Below are 16717 nucleotides of genomic sequence, written 5' to 3' on the forward strand. Positions count from 1 at the left end.
CTGATAATGTCTAAAAAGGTGCTGCTGCTTCGATTGGCTCCTCCTGCAGCTGGGCCTGGCGTCTGCACAGATATATTGCCATCCCATCGTTGTTGTTCCCTGAGTCCGCAGGAGCTGTGGTGGGGAGTGTGGCGCAGCAGGGATGTGCTGGCAGGGCAGGAGGCTCAGGATGGACAGAGAGGGACTCCTGTCTCCTCGGATGCTGTGGCTGCTCCTCTGGGTGCAACTGTGCAGGGGTAAGTACCGGGTCCCTTGTCCCACAGCCCAGGGCCAGCGGGTAGCAGCACAGTCATCGGGTTCTATCGGGAGTTTCTTTGCAAGATGCTCCTGAGACAAGGGCCAGAAGGTGCTCAAGTCCATGGACCCCATGCCCTTCTCTATGCCCATTGGTGTGGGAGCGAGACTCTCCTTTTCCAGGGCTCCAGTGTTTAGGACAGCCTGTGGCTGGCTGGATTCCTAGACACCCTGTCCTGGGGTACCATTTTGGGACTCACTGTTCCCCAGCTCTGTGCCTCTGGAGCTGGTGGTGGCCTAGCTGGTGATGGCAGCACCCGGAGATGCCCAAGGCACAGCCAACCGCTGGGGTCCCTGGAGGACTTGTGTGCTGCTCACTGGCCCCTTGTTCCAGGTGACCAATGACCCCATGAGGGCAGTTTGTGCCCCACAGAGAAAAGAGGACTGGGGCATCTTCAGTAGAGAGACATCCTTCCTGGAGCATCCGGCCAAGTGCAGGGGCTGGACTAACACCCAGGACGAGGAGGGGATGTGGGAGGCGGGATCGTCTGGATCATCTCAGAGGGAACATGGAAAGCCTTGGGGGTGGAGGTGGATTTGGATGGTGCCAGGGCAGGTGGTTTGCATGGGAAGCTGCAGGTTTGGGTAGCTGGGGTTGTTCAGGGATTGCTGGGCTGGGGAGGAGTGGGTGCCCAGAGGAATAGGTGGTCAGTGCAGGGCTGGTCAGCATGCGGGAGGGCATGAGCAGGGGTAGGTGGCCATTAGGTTGGGGAAAGGTGCCTTGTGTGGTGAGATGGTGAATGACCCAGCAGGGCTGGACCTGGGCATACCCAGCCTTGCATAGTCCGTGGGGATAGAAGGGACCCCTGCACTGCAGTGGGGACAGCCCAGATGGCAGAGGGTTCCCACCCTGACTCTGCACGAGTGAGGAATTCCCCTAGTGCTGCACTGCTGGGCCTCAGCGCTCTCCTAACTGATCTCATGTTGGTGTTTGAAGGAGCTGCAGAGGTGAGGCTGGTGAATGGCAGCAGGCGCTGTGCTGGGAGAGTGGAGGTGAAACACGAGGGCCAGTGGGGCACTGTGTGTGATGACTACTGGAGCATGAACGATGCGGCAGTGGTTTGTAAGCAGCTGGACTGTGGATCTGCTGTTGGAGCTCCTCAGTATGGGCACTTTGGTCCAGGATCTGGCCCCATTTGGATGGATGATGTTGGCTGTAATGGCACCGAGTCTGCCCTGTCTGACTGCACACACAGTGGATGGGGTGAACATAACTGTGCTCACACTGAAGACGCTGGAGTGATGTGTTCAGGTAAGGAGACAACCTCTTCCTCACGTTTGGGGTCCAGATGGGAGAAGGGACCTTGCCTGTGCCCTCAGGGAGCAACAGCAGATGCCAGAGCAGGGCCTGGTGATGCTGGTCTAACTGCTGAGCTGGGATTGTCATTGCTGATGTCCTCAGGCCCTGGGAAAAGCCCAGAGAGAGTCTACCCAAGGGTGAACTGACCGTGCCACAGTGTCTCACTGTTGCTCAGTCAGTGTCTTTGGCTGCAGATGATTCGTCCAGTCCTGCCCCAGGATGTCCACTGATCTCTCCTGGTCTCCACTCATTCAGCCAGCTCCAAGCCAACAACACTGAGGGTCCTTGTGTACCACTTTTCCTGCCATATATATACGCACACACACACAGAGCGATATAATTTCTTGAGTCTATGGGTCATTCCTCTAACGTGTCTGTTGAGTTCATTTCATCCATGACTTTGAGGCTCCATCTGTCATACCAGTCTTTCAGGTCAGGAGAGATGGTGTGCGGTGTTAGATTGTTGCACGCTGCACCCGGAGCTCATGGCTGGTGTACCTGGCACAATCCATGTCCACGGGTTGAAGACGTCAAAATTGGGAAAGCTGCTGGACACCAGTTGCTGAAGCCAGTTCTAGGCTCCATCATTGCTGCACTTTGCTTGGCTTCATCAAAGTCCATGCCTCGTTGATTTGGGTGATTCTTGCAGTAAGACCATTAATATAGCATACAGCAATGGCAGTGATGATGACATACAGTATCAGGGTTATTTAGCCACTAACATAATCGATTTAATTCACGGGCTATTCTCTCCAAAATCAAATCCCCTTGAGGGATTCACCCTTGTTCTGCATCACCCACCAAGTGCACCCAAGTCCTTGGGAAAAGCAATCCCACGGGTGGATTTGCCTTTGCCTGAGGCAGGACTAACCCAGACCATCTTCCTCAACATCTTCTTCATGCACACTACAGGGACTTCATCCCTTTCTACAGTACGTGGGAGTTCTGATGGGGCGGGGCCGGGTCGGTTGGCAGATCCACTAGTGTTAACTAGCCAGGTGGCCTTTGCTAAATGAGTGTCTCAATTTTTGAAGGTTCCACCACCCTTTGATTTTGGTGTTGTTTTTAGCATTCCGTTGGATTGTTCAATTTTCCCAGAGGCCGGTGCGTGATGGGGGATGTGATACTCCCACTCGATGCCATGTTCTTTGGCCCAAGTGTCTATGAGGTTGTTGCAGAAATGAGTCCTGTAGTCTGACTCAATTCTGGGGTGCCATGCCACCATAGGACTTGTTTCTTGAGGCTCAGGATAGTGTTCCAGGCAGTGGCATGGGGCACAGGATATGTTTCCAGCCATCCAGTCATTGCTTCCACCATTGTGAGCACATGGCACTTTTCTTGGTGAGTTTGTGGAACCGTGATGTAATCAATATGCCAGGCCTCCCCATATTTATATTTTGACCATCAGCCTCCATACCAAAAAGGTTTTAACTGCTTGGCCTGCTTGATTGTAGTGCATGTCTCACACTCATGGATAACCTGTGCAATCGCATCCAGTTGGGTCCACCCCTCAATCACGAGCCCATTTGTATGTGGCATCCCTTCCTTGATGGCCTGAGGTATCATGCGCCCAATGAGCTAAAAATTTTTCACCCTTATGTTGCCAGCCCAGATCCACTTGAGCAACTTCAATCTTAACAGCCTGATCCATCATCTAGTTGGTTGCTTCAGTGTTTTTCAGTTGCCTGACTCTTGGGTACATGAGCATCTACATGACGTACTTTCACAACCAGCTTTTTTACCCATGCAGCAATGTCTTTCCACAACGGGGCAGCCCAGATGGGTTTGCCTCTGCGTTGCCAGTTGCTCTGCTTCCACTGCTGTAGCCACCCCCACAGGGCATTTGCCACCATCCACGAGTAAGTACAGAGATAGAGCACTGGCCACTTTTCCCGCTCAGCAATATCTAAGGCCAGTTGGATGGCTTTTACCTCTGCAAACTGACCCGATTCACCTTCTCCTTCAGCAGCTTCTGCAACTCGTTGCGTAGGACTCCACACAGCAGCTTTCCACCTTCAATGTTTCCCCACAATGCGACAGGACCCGTCCGTGAACAGAGCACATGGCTTTTCACTCTCTGATAGTTCATTATACAGTGGGGCCTCTTCAGCACGTGGCACCTCCTCCTCCGGTGACATTCCAAACTCTTTGCCTTCTGGCCAGTTTGTGATCACTTCCAAAATTCCCAGATGACTGAGGTTTCCTATTCGGGCCCTTTGTGTGATGAGTGCAACCCACTTACTCCATGTGGCACCGGTTGCATGATGTGTGGAGGGGACCCTTCCTTTGAACATCCAGCCCAGCACCGGCAGTCGGGGTGCCAGGAGGATCTGCGTTTCAGTACCAACCACTTCTGAAGCAGCTCAGACTCCTTCATATGCTGCCAATATCTCCTTTTCAGTTGGAGTAGCTTTAGATAGTAGTTGGTTGGCTTTTAGTAGTTGGTTGGCTTTAGATCCTCTGCACCCTTGACTCCAAAACCTGAGGGGCTGACCTCAAGTCTCCCCTGGTGCTTTCTGCCAGAGGGTCCAAGTAGGGCCATTCTCCCCGGCTGCGAGGTAGAGCACGTTTGTAACATCTTGTCCTGCCTGGACTGGCCCGAGGGCTATTGCATGGACAATCTCCCACTTAATTTGTACAAAGGCTTGTTGTTGCTCAGGTCCCCATTTAAAATCATTCTTCTGGGTCACTTGGTAGAGAGGGCTCACAATTAGGCTGTAACTTGGAATGTGCCTCCTCCAAAAATGCACAATGCCTAGGAAGGCTTGTGTTTCCTTCTTCATAGTTGGTGGGGACATAGCTGATATTTTGTTGATCACTTCCACTGGAATGTGACATTTTATTCCTAAGAACCAGATCTCCTGTGCAGGTCCCTTGACCTTACCTCGGTTTATGGCAAAACCAGCCTTTAGAAGGATTTGAACTATTTTCTTCCCTTTCTCAAAATATTCTTTTGCTGTGTTGCCCCATATAATGATGTCGTCAATGTACTGCAGATGTTCTGGAGTTTTGTCCGGCTCCAGTGCAGTCTGGATCAGCCCCTGGCAAATGGTGGGGCCGTGATCCCACCCCTGGGGCGGTTGATTCCAGGTGTACTGGACTCCCCTCCAAGTGAAAGCGAACTGTGGCCTGATCACAGTATTCATCGCTCACCTTTTGTGAAAACGAATTAGAAGTTCCTTCAAGAGGATCAGAAACAGGATCAGCCCTTCTATACGGTCTAAGGCACTGTCCACTGGAAACTGGAGCAACATTTTTCCTGCAAGTATCTCCTTTTGTGATTGTTTCTCCTTTCAACTCCTGCACCTGTGCCTTTAGGGTCAAGGTCGGTTTCCCATCCCATTTCCTCATGTCCTCACTGTGGTCACGCAGGAAAAAACACAGGTTACTGCGCAGTGTGTACCCTCCGTATTCTCTCTCTTGATCAGGGGAACGCTTACTTCTAACAGTAGAGTTATGAGTCCGTGCAGGTGGAGAGTAGGACCTATCCTCTTTGAGTTGCTGGAAGTCCTGGGACAGTTTCTCCACAGCCGCAACGCAGGCCTGTACAGAGGAAGAGATACTTCCTTCGTATTGCTGGAGTCAACCAGCCAAGTCCTGCACTGTTGGTTCCTCGCCTTGTCTGCAGGACGTTACTGCCAATGAGTTGACACACAATGCTGGTGCACTCTGCAGAAATTTCTGCTACATGGGCTGATTGCATGGGACTTCATCTGGATCTGTGGGTAACTGCTCATTATTCAGACCATTGTAAATCACCTCCAGCATGGCTAACTCTTTCAGGTACTGGATACCTCTTTCCATGGTGGACCACTTGCTTGGATGACATGGAATATCCTCCTCGAAGGGGTACCTGTCCTTCACACTTGACAGAAGTCACCTCCAGAGGCTGAGGGTTCGTGGTTTTCTTCCAACGGCCTTGTCAATGCCCCCTTCCCTACCCTCTAGTTGCAGGCCATCGGCTCAGTTATCCCAGCATCGAAGCAGCCAGGTGACAATGTTCTCGTTTTGAAGGCGGCTGAAATCCTTTCGTAGGACAATACAAGAAAACCAAGACGGGATAATAACTACAATAATGCCGTTACAAGAACAATACAAAACGAGTGCTCCAACTTCTCTCCACGTGGAACCCAGAACTCAGCCCACTCGGGAACTGCAAAGCGAATCCCCTCCCCCGGGTACCTCCCCCAATATATACTGTGGGCATGAGGTCACAGGGTATGGAATAGCCCCTGGCCAGGTGGGTCAGCTGCCTGCACTGTGTCCCCTCTCAGCTTCCTGCCAAAAAGTTAACTCTTTCCCAGCCAAACCCAGGACACTCTGCCTGTCCCCAGGGCTCGGCTGTGTTGTCCAGCACTGCAAGGTCTAGGAGCTCTGCAGCTGCTTGACTCTGGGTGCTCTCTCCTGCACCACTGCCTGCACAGGCTGGTGCTAGGACGTCCCTGGGGCTGTGACAGCCCTGCACGGACACGGCCCCATGCAGGCAGCACTGACCTTCTGCCCAACCCCTCCTGCCTGTCATCGTCTCCTCACACTTTCCTATGATACAAGGTCTTTTCCGGCACTTACTGACTTTCATCTGTGTCTGCTGTTACTCTACGAGGCAGGGTGAGCCCAGGGGGTCATGTGGGTCTTCTGCCACTTGGAGCAGAGAACTGTGTCCCTGACTGAGGACACTTTCTCTGACAAGGCATCAGAGGGGTCTGGAAAGGCACCAGCCATGGTCACAGCTGCACTGATTCTGTGCTCTGTGATGTCTCCCCCCCTAACTGGAACCTTCCAACACGCCAGAACACCCTTGGGAGCTGGCTGCATTTCTGGCTGTGTCAAGGTGATGGCCCTGCTGGGTTCCAAGCAATGCATGGACTGAGAAGGCTGCAGCAGTCATTGTCATCTGGGCCTATTCTTCAACACCCAAATTGTGCACACCACTGCAGTGATGAGGGACCATACCAGCCAGTGCAGGGCACCTTGTAGAGCAGCAGATTGTCTGAGCGGTGCCTGGTGCTGTGACAGACACACACCCTTGAGTGCTGTGATGATGTAGAGAAGAGGTGCTGGGGGTCCTGGTTGTTTTTGTGTCACCAATACTCCTCCAACAGCTTCCTCTGGGATGTGCAATGGGTGATTTGGTCCCTTGCAGATGATGTGAGATGTGGACATTTAACTGCCAGCGACTCAGGGAACTCCCAGTTGTGTTTTCTTTTCCAGAATTTGTCCGGCTGGTGGAAGGCAAGAGCCGTTGCTCAGGACGTGTGGAGATCCATGACGAGGACCAGTGGAAAACTGTCTGTGACTCACACTTTGATCCCAAAGGTGCTGACGTGGTCTGCAGGGAGTTGCAGTGTGGCGCAGCCCTACCTGTCGCTGGAGGACCTCACTTTGGAGAAAGGACTGGTCCCACGTGGGATGGAGAGCTGCAGTGTGTGGGGAATGAATCCCTCCTCGCCTCCTGCCTCAGGGGTTCCCCCAGGGACCAGCCCTGCACCTACGTGAACAGCGCTGTTGTCAATTGCACACGTAAGGACTCGGGGTGGGGTGTCAAACACTGGGGCTGTGCTGAGGGTTGGGGAACAGAGCATGGACCATACTCGGCCAGGTGTGAGGACAGGAGGGGTGGGTTGTGTTCTGCAGTCACCAGTTATGCAGGAAAAGACACTGAAGCCAATATCCTGCTTCTGTTCCATCCTCAAGAATTTGGTGCACAGCTCCAGAAAGATTCAGGATGGGAACAGAGTCCCTCTGTCCCCTTGGTCACTGTAGCTGCTCCCCTGAATGCAGCTGTGCAGGGGTAGATGTTTGCTCCCTTGTCCCACAGCCCTGAGGCCAAGAAGCACCACAGGGATTCTCTCTGGAAATGGGTCTTTGTCCCATGTGTCAATGTGACAAGGGGTAGAAGGTGCCCAGGTTCATCGACCCTGTACCTCTGTGAATGAGAGAAGGGCATTTCTGTTGCCAGGGATCCCATGTTTATGGCTGTTGGTGCTTGGATTTGTCCATGGATGTGCCATCTTTGGACACCTTTCCTGGAGCCCTTGCTGTGCCAGCACTGTGCTCTGTGAGCTGGCTGTGGCTCAACTGGAGGCTCTTTGTTCTGTGAGCCCAGAGGCACAGCCACCCTCAGGTGTGTGGGGTGCCCTCTTGCCCTGGGGTCAGCCTGAGGGGGAGGTCCGTAGTGCTTGTGGAGGCAAGGGAACTGGGGTATCTGTTCCCACAGGCTCACAAAGAGGTGACCTTCCTTGGGGATCCTAGACAAGAGCAGGGCTGGGCTGATGCCCAAGGACAAGGAGGGGGCATGGGTTGAGGCACTTGCACTTCACTTGCACTTCACTGCACATGGCCTTGCACACCCCGTGGGGATGGAGGGGACCCCTGCACTGCTGCAGGAAAAGCCTGGAGGGGAGTGGGCTCCCACTCGGGCAGGGGTTCCCCCAGACCCAAGGTGCTGGGGCTCAACGCTGTCCTGACTGGTCCTGTGTCAGTGTTTGAAGGGGCTGTGGAGGTGAGGCTGGTGAATGGCAGCAGGCACTGTGCTGGGAGAGTGGAGATGAAACAACAGGGCTAGTGGGGCACCGTGTGTGGTCACCAGTGGGACATGAACGACGCTTCAGTGGTTTGTAAGCAACTGGACTGTGGATCTGCTGTTGGAGCTCCTCAGTACGGACACTTTGGGCCAGGATCTGGTCCCATTTGGATGCATGATGTTGGCTGTAATGGCACCGAGTCTGCCCTGTCTGACTGCACTCACAGTGGATGGGGTGAACATGATTGTGTTCACACTGAAGACACTGGAATGATGTGTTCAGGTAAGAGGACAGCCTATTCCATATTTCTGGGGCTGGGATTGTGGAAGGAATGTGGCACTGCCCTCAGGAAGCAACAGTCAGGCACCAGAACATCGCCCAATGTGGCCAGTCGCACTGGTGAGCTGGAACTGCCATTTCTACTGTCCCTTTGCCATTTCAAAGCCCAGTGAGAACCTGCCCAAGGGTGCCCATACCCTGCCTGGCCCCTGAGGTGGCTCATGTGAATCCCCCACCCTGCTCTGCATTGTCTCTCGATTCCCGTCTTTCTCCTCCTGTTCCCCCAGGTCCTGTCTGGCAGTGCTGAAGGCCAGGTCTTGCCATGCCAGAGGCACCAAGAGTGACCTGTGGCCATTCCGAGTCCTCGTGAAGGGTGTGAGATGGCCAGCTACTTCTGGGTTGTGTCCTCTGGCAAACAGGAGTCGCTGGGCAGAAGCAAAGGAGTTGCTCGGAGAGGAAGAGTGCTAGGCTTGGGCAGGAGAGCAGGACGGCACGTGGCACCTCATTCCTCTCCCACGGTACCTCCATGAGAGCGTACCCACAGGGACACCACCCCAGCCAGGCAGTGCTGACCTGCTGCCCAGCCTCTCCTGCCCGCCCCAGCCCCTGGCTGCCCTGTGCCACAGGGGGTTTGTCAGCACTTACTGGCTCTCCTCTGTGCCTGTCCTTGTGCTGGGAGTTCATGTAAGCCCAGGGCTGCTCTTCTGTCCGCTCTCCTGCCCTCTGCCCAGTGACATGCATGCCCAGCAGTGCCCTCCAGCCATGGCTGAGGACCTCTTTCCAGGGTAGGCGCCTGAGCAGGGCGGTGGCACAGACACTGACTGCAGGTACAGCCTCACCATATTTTTGTCCTGTGACATGTCCCATCCACCAACGGCCCCAGACACCCATGGAAAAGGTGTAGGTTTCTGGTGGCACCAAGGGGTTCCTCAAACCTGGCCCCGAGCTCAGTGGGGCCCTGACAAGCTACAGCCGCCATCACCTGGGCCCATTTCCCTGGAGCCCAAGTGCTCTGGGGGCTGCAGTGCCCAGGGACCAGATCGGGGCAGCCCAAGGTGTCTGGGGCAGCAGCAGTTTGTCCGAGCGGTGCCTGTGACTGTGGGTCTGGGAGAGAAGCATGCCCAGGAATTCTGTGATGGATTCCAAAGAGTAGCAGAGGATGCCCTGATGTATTTGTGCCATCAGCACTTCCTTGAGAGTAGCTAGGGTGGTCATGGGGCTTTTTTGCCTTTGACCACCTTGGAGACCAGATAAGACATGGTTAGGGCACTGCCAGTGGATTGTGGGAACTCTCAGGGGTCTTTGGTTGCTCCAGGATTTGTTTGACTGATCAGAAGGAATAGCCTTTGCAAAGGATGTATAGTGATCCATGACGGGGACAATGGAAAACTGTCTGTGACTCGCACTTTGGTCCCGAAGGCGCTGACATGGTCTGCAGGGTCTGCTGTGGGTCTGCACTAGACACATACCCTTCAGGGCTGTGATGGTGTAGAGAAGAGGTGCTGGGGACCTGGATGCATATTTTTCACCAACAGTCCCTCAAAAGATTCCTCTGGGATGTACAATGGGTGATTTGGTCACAGCTTCCTTGGAAGTCGTTTGGGATGTGGGCATTTAACTGCCAGAGGACTCTCAGTTGGTTTGTTTTTCCCAGGATTATTCCGACTGGTGGAAGGGAAGAGCCACTGCTCAGGACGTTTGGAGATCCTTGATGGGGACCTGTGGAAAACTGTCTGTGACTCACGCTTTGGTCCCAAAGGTGCTGACATGGTCTGCAGGGAGTTGCAGTGTGGTGTGGCCCTACCTGTCACTGGAGGATCTCACTTTGGAGAAGGAACTGGTCCCACGTGGGATGGAGAGCTGCAGTGTGTGGGGAATGAATCCCTCCTCGCCTCCTGCCTCAGGGGTTCCCTCAGGGACCAGCCCTGCACCCACGCAAACAGCGCTGTTGTCACCTGCACACGTAAGGACTCGGGGTGGGGTGTCGAACACTGGGGCTGTGCTGGGAGTTGGGGAACAGAGCACGGACCGTGCTGGGCCGGACGTGAGGACAGGAGGGGTGAGGGGTTGTCTGCAGCAGGAATATAGTGCAGAAGGAGAAGAAAGGCATGCTGTCCCTCTGGCCTCTCCGCCAGCTGCTGAGGGTACAGGAGCACCAGTCCATCCTCTCTCCTCCTCTGTCCCCAGAATACACAGGGTTCAGGCTGGTGAACGGCAGCACAGCGTGTGCGGGGAGGGTGGAGGTCCAGGTTCTGGGCACCTGGGGGACCCTCTGTGCCTCGCGCTGGGATCTCGGATGCCCACGTTCTCTGTCGTCAACTCGACTGTGGGTTTGCTGAGTCCTTTCCTGGAGGAGAGCATTTTGGGAGAGAGACTGGCCCTGTCTGGAGAGATGCATTCCACTGCGATGGGACTGAAGCCCACCTGGGACAGTGCCCAGTGACCACCCTGGGGGCCTCACCGTGCTCCCATGGGAACATTGCTGCTGTCATTTGCTCATGTGAGTGCTGGAAAAATGCTGTCCGTTTGCCCTTGGTGTGTGACGTGGCCGCCCAAAGCAGGGGTCCCATGGCAGTTCCAGGCTGAATTTCTCCCTGGAGAAACCCTGGCTTCCTCAGGAGCCTTCTGGAGAACTTTGCCTCCTCAGACTGACCACTCTACCATGGAAGAGCTGAGAACTGGATGGAGGCAGGCATCTGCCCCCAGGCCAGTGGCTTAGGCTCCGGTGTCACTGCCAGGCCTGGGCTTTCCTGTTCTTGTCCTGTGGGATGTTCCCAGGACAGGGCTGCGGGTTCTGCTCCCTCCCTCTGGCTGCAGACCACTGCATCCCATCCCCACAGAGAGCCCTGCAGAGCCTCGTCCAACCAGACAGGAGGAGCTGCCTGGGTGCCCCCGCAGCAGCAGAGCTGGGTGGGAGCTGCAGAACGGGCCTGGGCTTTACCCTCTCTTCTTGTTGGCACAAGGCTCCATCTTGTCCCGTTTGGTCAGAAAGTCCCCCCTTGCCCTGCTCCCTGACGGGTGCCGTGCTCCCCGGTGCCACCTCTGGCTGTGGCATCTCTGCTCTGCCCAGGTGCAGCCGGCTTTGGATCCCTGCGGCTGGTGGGCGGAGGGAACCGGTGCGATGGGCGAGTGGAGATCTTCCAGCACGGGACGTGGGGCAGAGTCCTGGATGAGCAGTGGGACGTGCAGGAGGCCAGCGTGGTGTGCCGGCAGCTGCGGTGCGGAGAGGCAGGGACAGCCTACAGCCCCCCGAAGCCTGAGCGAGGGACGGGCCCCGTGGGGCTGCGAGGGGTGCGGTGCGCCGGGCACGAGGCCAACCTGACCCTCTGCAACACCTCCCTGCCCGAGAGCGCACGGGCAGCAGGGGTGGCGGAGGACGTGGGAGTCGTTTGCCGGGGTGAGTGGTGCTGCACGGGCCGCCCAGGTGATGGAGTGTGGGGGCAGCCGGCCCCGGACAGCAACTGGGATTTGTACCCGCTGCAGGGAGCCGGCGGGTCCGGCTGGTGAACGGGGCCAGGCGCTGCGCGGGCAGAGTGGAGATCTACTACCAGGGCAGCTGGGGGACCGTCTGCGACGATGGCTGGGACCTGTCTGACGCCGGCGTCGTCTGCCGCCAGCTGGGCTGCGGAGGGGCGGTGGAGGCGGCCGGCTCCGCTCGTTTCGGAGAAGGCTCCGGGCAGATCTGGCTGGACGGCGTGAACTGCTTCGGGGCCGAAGCTGCTCTCTGGGACTGCCCTGCCGGGCCCTGGGGGCAGCACGACTGCGGGCACAAGGAGGACGCGGGAGTCATCTGCTCAGGTCTGTGCTGGGAGATGCGGCGGGACCCTGGGGAGGCCGGGATGCAGGGAGAGCCGGGCACGGCCAAGGCTGTCCATGGCGGCCTCTGAGCCCCTGCCCGAGCCCGTCCTGCCGACACACGTGCACAGGTGCCCTCAGTCCCACTGGGGTCCCTGGCGAGCTCAGCTGTCCCCAAGGGCTGGCGGGAAGGGTGGGGGGGGGTGTCCATCAGGGACTTCTCTGTGCCCCAGGGCGCACAGGGACATGCTGCCCATGGCCCTGCCTGACAGGGGGCCTGGGGAGCACAGAGGTGTTCTGGCTCCCCCTGCCTCAGACCAGCCTGTTCCCCCTCCATGCCTTTCCTCCCAGAGTTCGTGGCCCTGAGGCTGCAGAACAGCGATGGCTGCTCCGGGCGCCTGCAGGTTTTCTACAACGGGACGTGGGGGAGCGTTTGCTCCAACTCGATGACTCTCCAGACGGTGTCGCTGGCATGCAAGGAGCTGGGCTGCGGGGACGGAGGGTCCCTGGAAACACACCTGCCCTATGGCAAGGTGTCTGGCCCTGCTTGGCTGGATAACCTGCAGTGCGGGGAGAAAACCAGCTCCTTCTGGCAGTGTACCTCCACTCCCTGGGACCCACAGTCGTGCGATGACCTGCGAGAAGAGGTCCACATCAACTGCAATGGTAACTCTGAGCCAGCAGGCACCAGTGTCACTCCAGCTCCTACTCCCCACTGAGCATGGCCAAATGTAGAGGAAGACCTTGGAGAGGCTCTTCCTTTCCATGTCAGACCCTTCTGCTGCTGATGGCACAAAGGTGACCACAGCCACACACGTCCAGCAGCAGCCGTCCCCCAGGTTGACAGCAGGGCCCGGGGGAGGCAATGGCAGCTCCACGGAAGGTCTCAGAAGAGCCCAGACAGGGTTCAGAAGAGCCTTCCCTCCACAGACAGGCTCCTACTGCTCTGTGAACCAGAGATCTTTTGGGACTGAGCAGTTGGGGTCCCCCCACAGTCCTGTGTGTGTCCCCTGAATGACCAGCAACACGTCCACCTCCATGAAGGTGCAGGGAGGCAGGAGCAGAGCTCAGTCTCACTCTCCTCTGCACCATCTCCCAAACCAACCTCTTCACTGCAGTGTTTCTTTCCCCAGAGAGACGCCCAGAAACGCCCCCAGCCCCGTTGGCCCTGTGCCCCAACTCCACGAGCTGCACAGGTAGCTGCTCCTCCATGTGCCCTTCCTGTCTGGCAGGGCTCTGCCTGCTGTCCCGCTGCCACGGGCAATCTTTGCCTTCTCCAGACAGGGAGAAGATTCGTGCCGTGGGTGGCACAGACGGGTGCTCAGGGAGAGTGGAGGTCTGGCACCGCGGCTCCTGGGGCACAGTGCGTGATGACTCCTGGGACATGCGGGATGCCGAGGTGGCTTGCAGGCAGCTGGGCTGTGGCCCCGCTGTGTCTGCCCTGCATGAGGCTGCGTTTGGGATGGGGACAGGCCCCATCTGGCTGGAGCGGGTGGAGTGCCAAGGGATGGAGCCGTCTCTGCAGGACTGCTGGGCACGGCCTGGGGATGGCGGTGCGTGCCGGCATAAGGAAGACACTGCCGTGCGCTGCTCAGGTGAGCGGCAGGGCTGGGAGCCCTTGCTCGGTGTTGGCAGGGAGCTGGGGAAGGCCTTGTGTCCACTCGGTCCTGCCATGGCCCCTGACCTCCTAAGAGCAAAAGTGTTCCTGCAGCGTGCAGGAGCCTGGTGCCAGGCGGGGAGCAGACGTGGTGGAACTGGACGTCCTCTGGCCGCTGCCCGTGGGGCCCTGCAGCTCCAGGGCTATCCCCTTCGCTGCCTGTGCCATCCTGCCTGCCACCCGGAGCAGAGACCCTTTCTAGCACCACAGGAGGGGCAGTTTGGGTGGGATGTGCCAGGGACATCTACAGACCCGGACACGGTGTGACGGGGAGGAGGCTTCCCACTAGCCGCACACTCACCCTCTCAGCCCAGCTCTCCTTTCTTCCTCTGCAGCTACACCCAGTACAACAGCAGCATCCCCACCCCGAGCAGGTAACTTGTCCTCCCTCTGGGGCTGGATATCGCTGGGACCGGGCTGTGACCCACAGCTGGATGGAAAGGGCTCCTTGCTGGGGTGTAAATCTCCCAGGAGGAGGCACTGGCGGGGTGGAGGTGGGGTTGGGTAGGGTTGTCATTTACCCAGCAGGGCAGAAGCTTCCCCATGACTCACCCCTGTGGTGCACCACCCCCTACTGCTTTGAGTGATGGGGGTCAGGACTGGTGATGCGCCTTTCATGTTCTTGCCCACGCAGATCCCACCCAAGGCCGTCTGACCAGCAGTGGGAGAGTCTCAGTGCCCGTCATCATCTGCATCATGCTGGGGGCCCTCCTCTGCCTGCTCCTGGCCCTCCTGGCCGGGCAAGTGCTAAGTGCCAGAGCTGGGCGCAGAGGTGAGTCCTTCCACAGTGGGTCCATGGGGAGATACCTCCTGGAAGGGCTGTGGGTGCTATTAGGTGTCAGGAAGAGGCACAAGCAGAGCTGGGGGATGAGACTGTGTGCTGCCACCTGCCCCATGTGCTGTCCCATTGAGTGCCTGGCCATGGGGCCCCACCAGCAAGGGTTGGAGAAAGCCCAGAGGTGGGGGCAGCTGGTGATGGGGTGAGAAGAGAAAAGGCAGAGGAGGAATGGCCAAGGCTGGCCATACTCTAGGTAGTGATGGAGGGGGCTCTTGGGCACAAGGGATGACAGGAGGAGTGCAGGGCAGCAGGGTCCATGTCCAAGGTGTTGGGCCCCCAGGCTGTCCCTGTGCCAGCCCTGCCTCTGTCCCCAGGCTCCAGGAGAGCTCAGAATCCCTTCCTCGAGGCTGTGTACGAGGAGATTGATTACAGCCCAGCGTGGGAGAAGCAGGCGAGCTTTGGTCGCTCAGGTGGGTGTGAGGCACGTCCGCAGGACCCTTTCTCCTGGCCCCAATCCTGAGCGGATGTCCAGAAGCCCTCCAGTCCATAGTCCCTGCAGCGCTGGGGCCATGTGAGCTGTGAGGAGAGCATCCTGGTCCTGGGCAGGGGAGAGAAGCTTTCTCCCAATGACTAGTGCTGACTATGAGCCAGGTCAATGGGCCTTGCTCCTCAACATCCGCTGTGCATCTCTCCAGGCTTCTATTCAGAGGAGTCCCTGACCCAGATGCAGCCCTACCCTGGGGTCAATGAAGAGGAAGATGGTCTGGGATCAGCACCAGGTAAAGGAGGCTGGAAGGGGTTGATCTCCCTGCAGTCATGTGATGGACAGAGGTGTCACTGTCACTGTTGGAGATGGGGAGGACACGGGGGCCTCCTGTGGTGCTGACACCACCAGTGCCTCTGCCCTGTGTCCCTGTGCATCCTCCTGTCCTCTGCTCTGCAAGATGTATCTTCTCCCTGTCACCAGCTCCCCTCTGCTTCCAGATGCTCTTGTCCTTCCTGGAGGTGACCCACTGGATGGTTATGATGATGCCAGGGAGGTTTCTGAGCCTGGGGAAGATGCTGCCCCTGGGCAAGGTTCTTGGGAAATGCCCAGGGAGTCACGGGAGGCAGCAGAGCCCAGTGATGCTCCCAGAGGTGAGAGGGCAATTTAGCACTGCTGGTTCCTGGGGTGCCATCGCTGGTGCCACCCACGTCACTGCTATACTGAGACTCACAGTGCCTGGGAAGAGGGAACCTGCCCCAGGAGTTTTCCATGGAAAAGGGGTGGGAGAAGGAGATGAATGTGGTGAGGAGCAGGGAGGAAGGTGATGTACAGACCCTATGGGGTAAACTGCAGTGTCATCCCTTGCTGCTTGCAGGGGCCAGCCTGCGCTGCTGGAGAAGTGCTGTGGTCTCTGGAGCTGAAGGTGACACCTCGTCCCTGTCCCCGGGGAGCATGGGCTATGATGATGCTGAAGAGGTGTCTCTGGCACATCCCCGTGAGGACACAAAGGCCGCGACACCAGAGCTCAGTGCACAACAGTCCCTGAGCCCCAGGCCAGCAGAGCCCATCCCTGCCGTGCCCCTGGGAGAGCCGTGAGCACCAGGTCCCTGGGAGAGCCGTGAGCACCACAGGCAGCAGAAGCAGCCTCTGGTTTTATTCCCATTTTTACGCTGTGCATCATATTTGTTGTTATTAAAAGTCTGTGGGGGATTTGACCCGGAGCTGGTGCTTTGCCTGCCCAGGTGTTGGGTGCATCTTCATGAGGCTGATGAGGGGGATCGGAGAACAAAGACATGGCTGTGGGAAGGAGCATGTCTCAGGGACAGCAGGCCTGGGGTCAGGCTGTGGGGCTGTGAGAGCCCACGGTCCCTGGGGAATAATCCTGCTGACAGAGACATTTCCATCCTGCTGGTCACAGGCAGCTTCTAGTCCAAATGGCTCTGATAGGTTCCATGGTGCCCCCCAGCACCCATTCCCTCAGCCCGGGCTTTCCCAGCTGGTCTTTGCCCCAGGCCCTGCCTGGGCCATGCTGGTCCCACAGTGCAGAGGCCATGACAGAGCTGCCATGTCAGCGTGAGCTGTGGCCCCACAGAAGGGAGCCCTA

At 57.3% G+C, this 16717-nt stretch overlaps 1 protein-coding gene across 1 annotated transcript; it reads left to right on the forward strand.

Annotated features, from left to right (window-relative positions):
- Nucleotides 1–962: 962 nt before the first annotated feature.
- On the forward strand, nt 963–16209 carry LOC147525862 (scavenger receptor cysteine-rich type 1 protein M130-like). The gene is given in 18 exon segments (XM_086630869.1): nt 963–984; nt 1232–1546; nt 6806–6910; nt 8077–8400; nt 9793–9877; nt 10023–10360; nt 10585–10690; nt 10692–10897; nt 11468–11794; nt 11881–12195; nt 12544–12858; nt 13326–13388; nt 13473–13794; nt 14195–14223; nt 14484–14621; nt 15002–15097; nt 15323–15406; nt 15989–16209. Coding segments are annotated over 18 exon segments (3411 nt in total).
- Nucleotides 16210–16717: the final 508 nt, after the last annotated feature.

Source organism: Tauraco erythrolophus, unplaced genomic scaffold (genome assembly GCF_009769465.1).
Source record: "Tauraco erythrolophus isolate bTauEry1 unplaced genomic scaffold, bTauEry1.pri scaffold_56_arrow_ctg1, whole genome shotgun sequence".
NCBI classification, from domain to species: domain Eukaryota; kingdom Metazoa; phylum Chordata; class Aves; order Musophagiformes; family Musophagidae; genus Tauraco; species Tauraco erythrolophus.